The 15877-nt window shown below is 30.0% G+C and overlaps 5 protein-coding genes and 2 non-coding genes across 7 annotated transcripts; 6 read left to right on the forward strand and 1 right to left on the reverse strand.

Annotated features, from left to right (window-relative positions):
- Positions 1–2032: 2032 nt before the first annotated feature.
- On the reverse strand, positions 2033–2660 carry LOC125807917 (17.7 kDa class I heat shock protein-like). Its single transcript, XM_049487666.1, has one exon. The coding sequence runs from the start codon at positions 2627–2629 to the stop codon at positions 2165–2167; it is 465 nt and encodes a 154-aa protein (XP_049343623.1). The 5' UTR covers positions 2630–2660; the 3' UTR covers positions 2033–2164.
- A 1005-nt stretch (positions 2661–3665) lies between these two features.
- On the forward strand, positions 3666–5241 carry LOC125807903 (UDP-glucose iridoid glucosyltransferase-like). Its single transcript, XM_049487653.1, is given in 4 exon segments — positions 3666–4193; positions 4355–4773; positions 4775–5204; positions 5207–5241. Coding segments are annotated over 4 exon segments (1356 nt in total). The 5' UTR covers positions 3666–3721.
- Positions 5242–6025: 784 nt separating this feature from the next.
- Positions 6026–6799, forward strand: LOC125807918 (17.6 kDa class I heat shock protein-like). The gene has a single exon (XM_049487667.1). The coding sequence runs from the start codon at positions 6145–6147 to the stop codon at positions 6607–6609; it is 465 nt and encodes a 154-aa protein (XP_049343624.1). The 5' UTR covers positions 6026–6144; the 3' UTR covers positions 6610–6799.
- A 3700-nt stretch (positions 6800–10499) lies between these two features.
- LOC125807916 (17.6 kDa class I heat shock protein-like) lies at positions 10500–11198 on the forward strand. Its single transcript, XM_049487665.1, has one exon. The coding sequence runs from the start codon at positions 10525–10527 to the stop codon at positions 10987–10989; it is 465 nt and encodes a 154-aa protein (XP_049343622.1). The 5' UTR covers positions 10500–10524; the 3' UTR covers positions 10990–11198.
- Positions 11199–11781: 583 nt separating this feature from the next.
- LOC125808083 (small nucleolar RNA R12) lies at positions 11782–11860 on the forward strand. The gene has a single exon (XR_007441682.1). It is a non-coding gene; the product is annotated as a small nucleolar RNA R12 (small nucleolar RNA).
- Positions 11861–11940: 80 nt separating this feature from the next.
- On the forward strand, positions 11941–12032 carry LOC125808081 (small nucleolar RNA SNORD24). Its single transcript, XR_007441680.1, has one exon. It is a non-coding gene; the product is annotated as a small nucleolar RNA SNORD24 (small nucleolar RNA).
- Positions 12033–14727: 2695 nt separating this feature from the next.
- Positions 14728–15490, forward strand: LOC125807913 (17.6 kDa class I heat shock protein). Its single transcript, XM_049487663.1, has one exon. The coding sequence runs from the start codon at positions 14839–14841 to the stop codon at positions 15301–15303; it is 465 nt and encodes a 154-aa protein (XP_049343620.1). The 5' UTR covers positions 14728–14838; the 3' UTR covers positions 15304–15490.
- Positions 15491–15877: the final 387 nt, after the last annotated feature.

Here is a 15877-nt window from a genome sequence, read left to right on the forward strand (position 1 = left end):
TAAAAACAGAATTAGCCTCACTTCTTTATTCAAAAGGGCTTTTCTATTAGATAGATATATTAATTAATTCATCTCAAAATCTCATATTGTAATGAAAACAATTAAATATACCATTCATAATAATTATATCAAAGTTAAAAATACAAATATATTTAATCATTTAGAGTATATATTTTAAACTCCTGCTATCATCACTTTGATGTTTGTCTAATTTTCATCTATAATAGCGAATTGTAACTTTTTATTTATATTATTCCGGCAATTAATTTTTTGTACAATCTTGTTATTTTATAATGGAAGACACACATGAATATAAAATTTATTTTTATTAACAACCATTCCATAAATAATATTCCTATGTCAAAACAATAATACTATGTCACATAATTAACCGTATCTGTGCTTAGTATATTCTAATGGCATCTCCAACCCAAACATCAAATTTTATGACACCAAATTTGGTGTAATCAACTCCAACCCACTGCATCAAATTTTTTTTTCTCTTCATTATTATATTATTATTTCTTATTTCATAAAACAAATTCTTTCTAAAACAATCATCATATATAATTCATATTATTTCCTTTTATAATCGTTTAATATAAAATTATTTTATACCATAATTTTTTAAATAATATAAATTGCTAGCAAATATTATACATTATACATAATAATGGATAATACAAATAAAAGTGAAATCATTAATGAAATACAATTAAAAAAACATCAACTTTCAAGATCACTACGGTGCTCCCATAAATGCTCTATTAATGCATTACGTATTTCAAAATGAGCTTCTTTGTCCTTTATTTTTTTATTTCAAGCTAGAAATTGTTGAAATTGATAATTTTTTGCCATTTCTACGGTCGGAGTTGGACCTTCCGACGCATCTTGAATTGGTGCATTAAGATCACGTTCATCCTCAATTATCATGTTGTGCATTATAATACATGAAGTTAATATATCATGTAACACTTCTTTTCTCCAAAAACGTGACAGTCCTGCGATAATTGCAAAACGAGATTGCAAAACTCCAAATGCATGTTCAACATCTTTTTGACATGATTCTTGTTTCATGGCAAAATATTTTTGTGAAGGTTAATTATAGTTTATATAATTTATAGTAGAATTAACATAAATTTAATTTTTTTAAAAGTCATATATAGAAAAATTAATTTATATAAAAGCTAAATTTTATATCTAAAATTAATATTATAAAAATATTACATAAAAAATAATTAAATATACAAGAGATTTAATTAAAATATACAATTTATATAATGTTTAATTAAAAGTTTGTATAATGAAATAATATTATAATATTCAAAAAGTTATTTGGTGTGATGAATAGTGTTACTAAATTTGGTGTAACACTATTCACACACCAAATTTAGTGTGAAAATTGGTATGGGTTGAAGCTCAAAGCACCAAATTTTACACCAAATATAGGATTTGATGTAAAATTTAGTGTTTGGTTGGAGATGGTCTAATGAATAGGTCACTTTACGATTTTTTTTTGTAGCAAAATCTATACTTATGATTTGTACTAAAAACTCTACTTAAAATCTTGCTCCTATAAAATCACTTAATCATTAAAAACATCTGACGGACAAATAATTATTTTTTTACGTCAAGTATCAACGAACTTGACACAATTATTAATTCTCTTTTATAGTACTTCTGGTATTTACTCCCTCCGTTTTAATTTACGTCTATTTGACTTAATAGAGATTTTTCAGAAAAGTTCCTTCAAATTATTGTCAGTTATATAAAGATGTCAATTTTTTAAAACTGAAGTAGTCAGTAAGCACAGAGGTCGCAAACCTTGATTGCTTAGTAGTATGTAGTTAACTGTTTGTCATTTGGAGATGGAATTCAAATTTGAAGTTGATGAATTTATAGTTCATTTTAATTACTAGATTTACGAATAAAATATTTGTACATATTTAATCGTAGTAAAGATTATGCAATAGTAATTTATATTTTAGAGAAGATGAATGAAATATGTTTATTATCGCAAAGAGGAATTCTAAACAGAATCAAAAGGACTAGTATTTCATATTGAACTTAGAAACAGAGGCAACTCAACACTTGAATACAGAGACACAACAACTGATTATTTGCTCATACAGCATATACTACCACTTAATTCACAAATGAATTTTTAACCAGATATTTCAATAGACTTAACATCAGGCTTCTTCATTTCTTCCTTTGGAACAGTGACAGTAAGCACTCCATTCTCCATAGACGCCTTAACTTGATCCATCTTTGCGTTCTCCGGAAGTCTGAATCTTCTACTGAATTTGCCGCTGCTTCGTTCCACACGATGCCACTTATCATTCTTATCTTCTTTCTCCACATTCCTCTCTCCGCTGATTTGAAGAACCCTATCTTCTTCGATCTCCACCTTCACTTCCTCCTTCTTAAGCCCTGGAAGATCAGCCTTGAACACATGAGCTTCTGGGGTTTCCTTCCAATCAATTCGAGTGTTAGCAAATGTAGAGGTCTCCCCTGAATTGTTACCTGGGAAGCCTAATTCCCTAAATGGATCAAACATGTCAATTGAGAATGGATCAAACATGCTGCTGCTACGTCGATCGCCGAAGATTCTTGGGATCAGAGACATTTTCAGTGAGCTTTTTGAGAAATTTCTGTGTTTGCTTTTCTGTTTGGTTTTCAATTTTGATGGTTGATTGAAGAGGAGCTCATAGTTATTTATAGTTTGTTAGAGGAACTTTCTCCATACTATCCCCGAGACATTTCTAGAGCCCAGTAGATGTTCCAGAAGCAGAAAGTCGAGATCTTTCTGGATAAATCACGCTAGGCCCATTACAGATCACAACTGAGCTATGGAAATTGGGCTTCCACTGGCCCAAGGACTGTTTTTTACAACGGCCCATTAACTTTGTTTGCTTTACGAGGAGGGCTAAATATTACACAAGTAGCACGATCACCACTCATATCATGGACAACGTTTTAAAAGATGGAGGTGAAAAAATTAAAGTAAATGTGTGCTATTCTTGTAACGACGAAAGCATTTGCTATAGTTAATATAAACTTTGGACAAAATGCAAATATAGCCTTATTTGCAAATCAGAAGGACATTTTTGGACCTTATAAGTAACCTAACACTCTCAATTATTTCAGAAAAATCTAAGGTTCAATAAAGTAAGTAGTAAACCAACCAACAAGAGTTGATTGAGTGGTAAATACTCCTTCATCATTAATCAAGAGGTGTTTGGTTCGAGTTTCCTTGGGTACAGAGTCGTCTTTGTTAGAGAGTGTTTTGATTAAAAAAAAAAGTAAGTACTAAAACATAGTAAAAGTGTTGTATCTTAATGTATAATATAATTAGCTTACTAGGTTTCTTAGTCCACTTTTTAATTATTTCTTAAGAAGAAAAACTTCATTCTTTTAAATTACTGGAATTTTCGATTAAATATTTTACAAAAAGAAAACAAACCAAAAAAATTAAAAAAGTATGTCTTTACGCCTTAGGTGGTGGAAATATCAAACCAAAATAAAATATGCCATTTTATGGAATTTGAATTCCTCATTCAACTTCATTGAAGTTTCCAAGAACTTTCACAAACATAAATAAAAACTGAAAAAATTTGACTGCATCACACTCATGATTTCTTACCAAAGATCATAAGATAATATAAAGTCCTAACAATTTTAGTTAAACAAAAAAACCACATCTAAGTTGAAAAGAGAAATGGAAGTGGAAAAACAAAAATCAAGTAGAATTGTACTAGTCCCTTGTCCATTTCAAGGTCACATAAACCCAATGTTTGAATTAGCCTCACTTTTTTACTCAAAGGGCTTTTCTATCACAATTGCTCACACCCAATTTAACTTTCCAAATCCATCAAATCATCCTTGTTTCTCTTTTCTTCCTATACCAGATGATCCCTCTCAAGTTCAAGCCTCTTCTTCTAATTTTATAGCATTATTGCTAGCTCTTAATGATAATATTGCGATGCCTCTTCGAGAGATATTGGTTCATCAACAACAACAAAGTGATGAGATTTTGTGCATTATTTATGATTCTATTATGTATAAAGTAGCAGAGGTGGCTAACAATCTTAATATTCCTAGTGTCATTTTGGAAACTAGCAGTGCTAACCTTTTTTGGACTTATGCTGCTTTTCACAGACTTGAAGCTGAAGGTTATTTTCCGTTAAAAGGTATCCTTAATTCACTTGGCCTGTAATAGCGGAGGCAGAATTTTTATCAAAAGAGTTTGTGATGTGCTTTAACAAAAAAAAATTAACCTTAAATATACCGTGCAACTTGTAATTGATACTGCTGTGAAGGACTGACCATTGTTCTTTCTATGTTTCAACAGACTCAATTGCCGAAGACTTAGTGCCTGGACTTGATCCACTCAGGTTCAAAGATCTTCCCATCTTCAATTTCCCAAATGTTGATGATTTGTTACATTTGATTAGGACAACATCAGACATCAGAACATCTTCAGCCATAATCTGGAACACAACAGAGTGTCTTGAACAACCAATCCTAGAAAAACTCAAACAACATTACCAGATCCCATGTTTTCCAGTAGGTCCAATGCACAAATCCATTAAGAATATTATTACTAATAGTTCCTTAACAACAGAAGACAGAAATTGCATAACGTGGCTAGATAAGCAAGTTGCAAAGTCCGTCCTCTATGTCAGCATTGGAAGTTTAGCTTCAATTACTGAAAGAGAAGTAACAGAAATAGCTTGGGGATTAGTGAATAGTAATCAGCATTTTTTGTGGGTACGTAATTCGATCCGGTTCAATTACTGGAAGTGATTTGAAATTAGTATTCCATGATAAAAGTTTGAAAGAGGCTATCGATAAAAGAGGTTATATTGTGGAATGGGCACCACAAAAGGAAGTATTGGGACATTTTGCAATCGGAGGTTTTTTGAGTCATTGTGGATGGAATTCGACTCTGGAGAGTATTTGCGAAGGGGTTCCATTGATATGTAGGCCTTGTTTTGGGGATCAAAATGTGAATTCGAGGTACGCGAGTTATGTTTGGAAGGTGGGGATTGTGTTGGAGAATGAGTTGGAGAGAGGGGAAATTGAAAGAGTTGTGAGGAAACTAATGGTGAGTGATGAAGGGGAGCAGATTAGGCAAAGAGCTATAGATTTTAAATTGGAAATGGAGAATAGTGTTGCTGAAAATGGTACTTATTATAAGTGCTTGATGCTTTGGTGAAGTTTCCTTTGTCACTTTGATAGCAAAGACACATGCACTTGCGTGACACTTATAATAATGTGTGTTTTAGTATGTCCGTAAAGAACTGCTCTTCGTTAAGTAAGGTGATGGTGCCGTAATTTATTTATTTATTTTCTTTCCTGGCTAGTAACTTCGAAAAAAGAAATGCAATATGTACGTTTACATCATTTTTACTTATAATCTGGAAACTGTTGCTCATAATTACTTTACTACTCCCTCTGTTTCAATTTATATGACACATTTCGAATTTCAAGATTCAAACAATTTTATTTTTTACCGTAATTTTTTCTTATATCTTTTAAATATTTTTAAATTATTAATTATTGAGACTTATAGTACTTTTTATATAGTTTACAAATATATAAATGTCATTTGTAAAAAATTGAAAATTTCATGAACAAATTATCGATCAAACTTAAACTGTTTGACTCTCAAAAAATGAAGTGTGACACATGAATTGAAACATAAAGCGTATTTTTTTGTTAAAACTCAAGTGAAGAAGCTTCAAGGAGAGAAAAAAAAAAGATGTCACGTCATTTTTTAAAGAATGATCTGAATGTTATAGCTATACAATGCAAAATACATTTCTCGAGGTGAGGCCTCTAACTCTATTACTGGGCCAGTGTGAAGACCTTGTAATAGACCAGGATGGAATTGGGCCGCTAAATCCTCTGTAACATAGCTCACTCTTGAAACGGGCCAACGAGATTTCTCCAGAAACATCTCGCAATCTACACATCGAGAAATATCCAGAAAGTTTTGGAAGAAGAGAAAAACGACATATCGAGAAAGTACTTGACACTCGTGTAAGAAGCTATAAATAACTAACCAGGTTCTCTTCCATTAACCATCAAAATTGAAAAAACAAGCAAAAACACAAATTTCTCAAAAGCTCACTGAAAATGTCACTGATCCCAAGAATCTTCGGCGATCGACGAAGCAGCAGCATGTTTGATCCATTCTCAATGGACGTGTTCGATTCGTTCAAGGAATTAGGCTTCCCAGTTTCCAACTCAGGGGAGACCTCTGCATTTGCGAATACTCGAGTCGACTGGAAGGAAACTCCAGAAGCTCATGTGTTCAAGGCCGATCTTCCAGGCCTTAAGAAGGAGGAAGTGAAAGTGGAGATCGAAGAAGATAGGGTTCTTCAAATTAGCGGAGAGAGGAATGTGGAGAAAGAAGATAAGAATGATAAGTGGCATCGCGTGGAACGCAGCAGTGGGAAATTCATGAGAAGATTTAGACTTCCGGAGAATGCGAAGATGGATCAAGTTAAGGCTTCGATGGAGAATGGAGTGCTTACTGTTACTGTTCCAAAGGAACAAGTGAAGAAGCCTGATGTCAAGTCCATTGAGATCTCTGGTTAAAAGTCCATTTGTGAATTAAGTAGTAGTGTATGATATATGGGCAAATAAAGAACTGAATCCGTTGTGTCTGTTGAAGATTTGAAGTTACTCTGTTTTTCTATTGAAGTGTTGAGTCGGCTCTGTTTCTAGCCTAATGGCGTAATTGTACTTTCTTTGAAATTCCATGTTTAATATGAAATATTAGTCCTTTGATTCTGTTCCAATTCCTCTATGTTGTTTTTTGGATAATAAACATTTATCATTCATCTTCTTTGAATGATTAGTAAATACCAATCAATATAACATAACCTTAACGTAAATATGTGTCATAAATTCGATCTACTATGTATTTTCCAACGAACAGTAAAATAGACGTATCGGAAGCTCTTTTCTCATAATGAAAGCAAGTAAGAATGAAATGAGTGCTTACTCAATGGATTAAAGAACTACAACGATTCGAATTCCATTTTCCAAATACAAACATTCAATATTATGCTAAGTAATCAAGTTTTACGCCCTCTGATTTAATTTATTTATGTACAGTTTTTCTTTATGTCTGTCCTTAGAAAATGACAATTTATATAATTGAAATCAACTTGAATATTTTAAATTATAAATTTTAAAAAAATAAATCTATTTGAAACTTTTGAATCCAAATAAACAAACGTAAATTAAAATGGCTAAAGTAAATGCCAAAAGAAATATATGAAAGAAATTTTTTTGAGTCCACATAAAAAGTATTGAAATATAAAATTATATGATTAAGTAATTTTATAAAGAAATATTTTAGTAAATGTCTTTTTTTGTGGATACAAACCAAAAACATAAATTACGTTTTATAATTATGACTAGACACCAATGCCCATACTAGTACGGATTCAATATCTGTTATTTTTTTGTCTCACTTCATGTGATATAAATAAAATTTACAACGTCAATTAAATTTTAATATAATTTTTAAATATTTTAAGTTGTTAATTATTGTAATTTTTTAATGTAATTTTTAAATAATATGTGTTACTTCCCTTGTCCCAATATATGTAGCACAAATAGAAATTTAAGAGTCAATCAAATGTTGTTAATTATTGAGATGTACAATACTTTTTATGTAGTTTTAAATTAAATAATACATGTTACTTCTTTTATCCCATTTTATGTGACACAAATAGATTAATTTTATGAATCAATTGAATTTTTTATAAGAAATCGACAAATATTTTAGGTTGTCAATTATCATGTTATGCAATTTTTAAATATATATAAAAAATTAACAATAAGACAAATAAATTAAAATGAAAGAAAAAAGTAGGTAAATATATATGTAAGTGTGAAACCACACAGTCGATACATGCATGTTGACAGTCACCTGTGTGGTTATCCACACTTATATGTAAGTAGTAGTGACCTTCTCATTAGGCCTAGGGGTGTACGTGATTGGGTTATTTCCGTTTTTTAAAATATCACAACAAATTTTTGTGTCAAAATTTTAAATTTATAAACCAAACTAAACTAATAAAACAAGGGGTTTTCAACTTGGATTTTTTTGGGTTGGTTTGGATTTTTCAAATACCAAACCAAATTATTTGTGTCAAATTTTTAAAATTTTAAATCAAAACAAATTAATAAACCTCAGATTTTTTTTGGGTTTTTAAATTTTTCTGATAAAGTATTCATACAAACATATTATTAACTTGTGCTCCAAATATTTTTTTAGTTCAATTAAAATATAACCATCTAAAGTGTTTCTTAAGAAAATAACACAAAATATGAGATGAGCGATGATACTAAAATATTCAATAAAGAATAATATAATAATGAAATCATATAAAATAAATATTGTAAATTAAATTGATAAGTCATAATGAAATTGATCATAATTTAAAAAGTACTTAACCATGCTAAAATAAATCTAAGAAATATTAATTACGTGATTAAACATTAAAGAAAATTTAAAATTAGGCTATATATTTTAAATGTCAAGACCAATGTAAAACTAAAGAACAAATCTTCAACATTAATGTCATTTTTAGTGTTAAATTAATTATCTTGATAGCATTAGTATTGATTTGATTTTGAATTGAGCTTAATTAGAGTTACTAATAACCCTTCGGGGTGGCGCAGTGGTTTGGGCTTTGAACTTCCATGTTGGAGGCCTCAAGTTCAAACTTCTTGCCAGCGAAAGTAAGGGGTTTGCCTTCTGGGTTGATCTCATTGCACCGGACTTGCCTAGTGCGGGTTACCTCTCCTATATGGTTTGCGAGCTATTGCTTAGGAGCGGAGATTTTACCCTGTGCGCACCCAAAGGATAGCAGCTGCGGGTTTCCCTTGTCATCAAAAAAGTTACTAATATCACTTTTATTAGACCATTGAAACTTTCAAGTCTCAAAAAACTTGAAAAAATATGTTAGAAAATAAAAATTATGAAAATATACAAGTAATATATAAAAATTACATCAAAATAAATACTTTTATGTATAAAATAATTTAAAAAATTATATATATATATATAATGCCGAATTGATTTGATCTCGGATTGATTATTTTAGTTAAAACCAAAACAATCCAAATATAGTCTGAGTTTTTTTCCAATACTAAACCAAGTCAAACCAAACCATTAATCAGATTTTTTTTCGATCTAACACAAGTTACAGTTTAATTCGATTTTCGATTCGATTTTATATACCCCTAATCAGACAATAGAATTATCAATGCATTTTGATGTAGTATTACTTATAAAGTGATTGTTTTTTTGTTCATTTATTCACTTTAAATAAAATAATACATTAGAATTATGTTATTTTATAAATTCAGAGGCGTAACCAAGATTAAGAGTTTGAGGGTTCTAAATATTCTTTTAAAAAGAGATAGCGGGGTTCAAAGCTACAATTTTAACGTGAAAAACATTTCCACGGTTTTTTTCTTATAACTACTGCACTGTCTATCAATTTTGTCAGGAGTTCACAAATTAATATACATATACATTTATTTAATTTTCTACTACAAATACAGGGTCCACGAAAAAACTATGGGTTCGTCCAAACTCATGAACCTCCACCTATCTCCACCTCTAATTTTATTATATATATCTTAGTAGATGATATAACATTTAATAAAGTTAAAAAATTGTAGTTACATTCACAATGATGGTAAAATGAAATTTAAGGTAGACCGATATAGTTTTAATTTTTGGTGTTAGTATATTTTGTAAGTATGAAAACAAATGAGGCGTTAGATTGACTGGTAGAATATATATCTTAGTAGATGATATAACATTTAATAAAGTTAAAAAATTGTAGTTACATTCACAATGATGGTAAAATGAAATTTAAGGTAGACCGATATAGTTTTAATTTTTGGTGTTAGTATATTTTGTAAGTATGAAAACAAATGAGGCGTTAGATTGACTGGTAGAATATATTTTTTAAATTATTAAATGTTCTTATATTCTCAAATTTGATATAATTATTATAATATATATTAATTGTCACTTTATTTTCTATTTATATATATATAATTAATACTTGACTTTAGGAGAATATTAAATAAAAATATACTACTATTTATTTAATCTAATTTTTTAAGAACATAAAATTTAAAATTATGACATATAAATAAAAATGGAGAGAGTAATTAATAAAATTTATATTTCATTATATATAAATATAAAATTATAAAGGGAAAATGATAGGCCTATTACTGTAGAATGTTGCGTAAAGCCGTTGGATCAACAGAGTTCTCCAGAAGCCTATCGACATCTCATATATACCTTGCTAAGAAATATCCAGAAAGTTACGGAAATCAAAAAGACACGAAATATCGAGAAAGTACTTGACACTCCTGAGGGACCTTATAAATACCAAACGTCTCCTTCTCCTAGAATCAGTGTAATTCAAAGAAGAAGATTGTGAGAACTACAGTTTAAAAGCTTAATTGAAAATGTCACTAATTCCTAGAATTTTCGGTGATCAACGAAGCAGTAGTAAGTTTGATCCATTCTCAATGGACATGTTTGATTCCTTCAAGGAATTAGGCTTTCCAGTTTCAAATTCAGGGGAGATCTCTGCATTTGCGAACACTCGAGTCGATTGGAAGGAAACTCCAGAAGCTCATGTGTTTAAGGCCGATCTTCCAGGGCTTAAGAAGGAGGAAGTGAAAGTGGAGATCGAAGAAGATAGGGTTCTTCAAATTAGCGGAGAGAGGAACGTGGAGAAGGAAGATAAGAATGATAAGTGGCATCGCGTGGAGCGAAGCAGCGGCAAATTCATGAGAAGATTTAGACTTCCGGAGAATGCAAAGATGGATCAAGTTAAGGCTTCTATGGAGAATGGAGTGCTTACTGTTACTGTTCCAAAGGAACAAGTGAAGAAGCCTGATGTCAAGTCCATTGAGATCTCTGGTTAGACGCTTTGGTTAAAAATATACATTTGTGAATTAAATATTAGTATATGATGTATGGGCAAATAAACAATGGATCATGTCTGTTGAAGATTTGAAGTTGCTCTGTTTTTCTATTTAAGTCTTGAGTCGGCTCTGTTTCTGCTTAATGGCGTAGTTGTACTTTTCCAAATTCCATGTTGAATATCAGAATATGAAATACTAGTCTTTTTATTGAATAATAGTTACTCTATTTCATATTTACGTAACTTCAAAATATAATTATTTAGCAAATCTGAGTTTTTTTTATTATTATTCAAGTAATTTATAAGAGAAAATTTTCATGTAAAATTAAAAAAAAAATTGTCGATACAAATCAAAAACATAAACTTTGCGTAGACCTCTCCATATAAGCTTAGCTTATAAAGACTTTGGAAGAGATCTCGACTTTGGAATTTGAACATCCGATTCACCCGTACATGAATTGCGAGCCCTACGAGCCAGTCCACTTTTTAAAAAATATATTTTTTATAATTTTTAATTTAAATTAGATTAGGATGCGCCGGCCCATGGCCTTTAACGGGCCAGAACAATGGAGTCCATTAAAACATATTTAGGTTTTTGTTGCTTCCTATAAATACACCTGGAAATTCTCTCTTTAAACATAACTCTATTTTTCTTTTCTCTGCCGCAGCAAGGGCTAAACAACAAATTCTTACGTATTTTTTGTTCTATTAAATGCATATTTATATGTCTACTAGATTCATCTTTATTTTTTCTTCAAATTGTTTGTTTTTATTTCTTTGTGGACTATGGTGTGTAAGAATGATGAAGAAATCATTCGGATTCCCACTGATATTTATTCGTGATTACTACAACCAGCTACTTCTGACTTCACATCATAATCCAACCCTTTTTTTAATTTAATTTTTATGTGTTTTTTTATTGATTTGGAATTTGATATTTTGAAAGAAAAATGGCCGGTGATGTAAGTAAATATTTGCTACTCTTGATGGGAATTAATTGAATTTCCATCTGATGATTCTCTATCCACCAAGATCTCTGAGGCCTTGTTCTTAAATCTTTTTTTCTTTCTAAAATAATTTTGAAGTTGCTCTGTTCTTCTATCCAGTGAGTCGTTAAATTGTACCAACAGTATTATATTGTCCTTTTATTCTGTATAAATCTGTCTTATATCGTTCTTATTTCTCTTTTCCACTTCTTAAATGGATCCCAAACGTCTAATAATTATTATTTGCTTCTTGTGATGCTTTACAATACCAAGATTCATCTTATGGTGTGTATTAAATTATCAAATTATTATTTTGGTATTATGATATTTGATATATTATAGTATTTTAATTTTTTAAATATTATGATATATGAATATATATTTCTATAATATTCTAGTAAAGTATGTTAACATAGAGATTCTTTCTGAATTGTGAAGTAATAGTACTTTTATTATATAAGTATATATTAGTCGAAGTTTAACAAATTAGGATTATAGAGAGATATTGAAATTGAACTTTAAAATATTGAATTATACATATATAATGATATAACAATTTTGAATATTGATATTGAAATTTCATATATGATAAAGTTAATTTCGTCTTAAATTTTACCACAATAGATAATCCAAATATTGCTTCAGTTATATTTCTTTCATGTACGATTTTTATTTCCTTAAAAACTTTCAACCTTATACTAACAATCACATGTCACAGCTATAATAATATTATGGAAAAGTTAATTATCTATCCATCTTTCTTTACTATATTTTCTATTATTCTTTATCATTTTAAAATATTATTAAAAATTCTTTTTCCTCCTAAACCAACCTTCGGATACATGATTTCTTATGCCAAAAAACCCACGTTTGTTTCTTTCTTTTTTTACTCGGGGTCTGTTTGGAAAGTCACCTGGTAATTGGAATTGGTGTAATTACTAGGGTAGTAATTAGATTGTCTAGTAATTACATTGACTTGTTTGGTTGTCACAGTGTAATTACACTGTAATTACACATGTCCTGTTTGGATGCCACAGTGTAATTACACATGTTCTGTTTGGATGCACAATTACAATTATAAAATTATAATAAAATTTAAAATAAAAATTAATTATTTAAAATTTATACTAGACAAATAAGAAACTTTATAAATGACATTAAATTAAATATTTAAGATATATATTCTTTTTTGAAAATATATTAATTAATAAACATATTTTCTGTAATTAATATTATGAAAAAATAATTGATTTATATTTTTTCAAATTAATATATTTCAATTGAATTAATCGTAACAACTAAAAGTATGAAGTTTCTACGAACATCGTGAAATGAATGTTTGATAAAAAGAATAATATATAAATAAAATGTCATAAATTATTAAATGTTTGACAAAAATATAATTTATCAACTCTAATTAAAAAATGACGTGCAATGTTGATTCAATATTACTAAAACAAATGAAACTGAAAATATAACATAAGTTATAAATTCAAAACAAAAATTTTAACATAATACTCTTATAACAAATTTCAACATAGCAATAAATATGATTTAGTTTTAGTTTTTCTTAATAAAGAAAAGGTAAGTCTATAACTTACTTAACAATAAATTCTATTTTAATTTAAAATTAGAATATAATAAAATTATGCTAATGGGAAAATAAGCATAGCATAAAGAAATAGATAATACGAAAAAATTACATAGAATGACATAAAGTAAGATTGAGAATAAGAGGAAAATGAAATATAATAATATAAAATAAAATATAAACTTTTACAAATTTTTAGAATAATAAAATTAAAAAAAGAACTTAAAATAATAGAAGTAAAAAAATTTAAACAAAAAAATTAAAATAGAAATTAAAAAAAGAAATTAAAAAGTAATCAGGTGGTAATTACATGGTGTAATTACCAGTAATCACAGCCTTGTGAATTGTAGAGTGTAATTACCCCTGCCAATTACACCAATTACCTGCTGACCAAGTAATTACCTGTCCTTCCAAACAGGACAAGACAGTGTAATTACACCAATTACACCAAATCCAATTAGTAGGATATCCTTCCAAATAGGCCCTCAATCAATTTCTTCCTATTTTTACTTCACAATCGTATCAATACTTTCACAATATTATCAATTCTTAAAACAAATTCAATTTGCTGATTGAATTAATTGATAAGATTGTGGGAGTGAAAATAGGGAGATATTATAAGAGTGAATAAAAAGAAAAGTTAAACATGGATTTGGAATGAGAGTTATATCCGGAGATTAGGGTTAAAAAGAGGATTTTATTAATATTTTTAAATGGTAGAGAATAATAAAAAATATGATATATAAGGATATTTAGATAAATAATTATTCTACTAAAAATCACGATAAACTATGAAATAACTCAATAATATAATATATTTAAATAGCAACAATAAATCATTAAATAACTCAATAATTTTAAATTAATAATATTTTTTGATTCAATTTATTAATTGATTTGATTTTTGCATAATATGTAACCCTCCTTGTAAAGCAAACGAAAGTAACGGGCCCTTATAAATAACAAAGTCCCTAGAAAGTTAAGATGACTTGTATAATTGGGCCTGATGAAGCCCAATTTGCATAGTTCACTTGTGTGATCTGTAATGTGCCCAGCGGGATTTGTCCCGAACTTTCTCGACATCACCTCCTGAAGTATCTACTTGGCTCTAGAAATATCTCATTGATGGTAGAACTTACAAGTATGGAGAAACTGCTAAACACTTCTCTAGGAAGCTATAAATAACTAGCTAATCCTTATCCATCAACCATCAAAAAATTAAAGCAAGTTAACACAAGAACAAACACAGAAAATTCTCAATAGCTCACTGAAAATGTCACTGATCCCAAGAATCTTCGGTGATCGACGAAGCAGCAGCGTGTTCGATCCATTCTCAATTGACGTATTTGATCCATTCAAGGAATTAGGCTTTCCAGTTTCTAATTCAGGGGAGACCTCTGCATTTGCTAACACTCGAATCGATTGGAAGGAAACTCCAGAAGCTCATGTGTTCAAGGCCGATCTTCCAGGGCTTAAGAAGGAGGAAGTGAAAGTGGAGATCGAAGAGGATCGTGTTCTTCAGATCAGCGGAGAGAGGAACGTGGAGAAGGAAGACAAGAACGATACTTGGCATCGGGTGGAGCGAAGCAGCGGGAAATTCATGAGAAGATTCAGACTTCCGGAGAATGCAAAGATGGATCAAGTTAAGGCTTCTATGGAGAACGGAGTGCTCACTGTTACTGTTCCAAAGGAAGAAGTGAAGAAGCCTGATGTCAAGTCCATTGAGATCTCTGGTTGAAATATGTGAATATATTACTACAGTATCCTATGATGTATGGGCAAATAAAAAATAATTTGAATCCGTAGTGTTTGAAGTAGCTCTGTTTCTGTATCAAATGGCGTGGTTGATGTACTTCCTGTAAAATTTCATGTTAAAAATGTAATAGTAGTGTTGTAATAAGTACTATCTTTTTTGTTGTTCAAAACTTGCAGTTAGTCACCTGATAAATTGCCAATTTAATTAATTCATCATCTTCCGGATAGACGTACAGTTTGGTGCCTATGCCACCGTAGGGTTTAGACATATTTGAATCCGCCTCTGTCACCACGGGACTAGACAAGTCTGAATCATTCAGCACGGGGAATAAAAGATAAGGTGTGAAAGTGATGATATGGATGAAAAGATGATCTATCATTGTACTGTTTTGTTCAGTCCACGAGATTTCTGTTTACCCAATGCGGAATAAGCCAAATGCTTGTCAATCCCCAGTTATTGCGTGGCTCTTAACACAAGCAGAAGCACGGACCAGCTTTGCTACTAAGCAAACAACAATTATATATGGTGATCAAATTTCACATGCTGACTTTAGGGA

This window comes from Solanum verrucosum, unplaced genomic scaffold (assembly GCF_900185275.1).
Source record: "Solanum verrucosum unplaced genomic scaffold, falcon-dt-bn FXZP01000183.1, whole genome shotgun sequence".
NCBI lineage: Eukaryota > Viridiplantae > Streptophyta > Magnoliopsida > Solanales > Solanaceae > Solanum > Solanum verrucosum.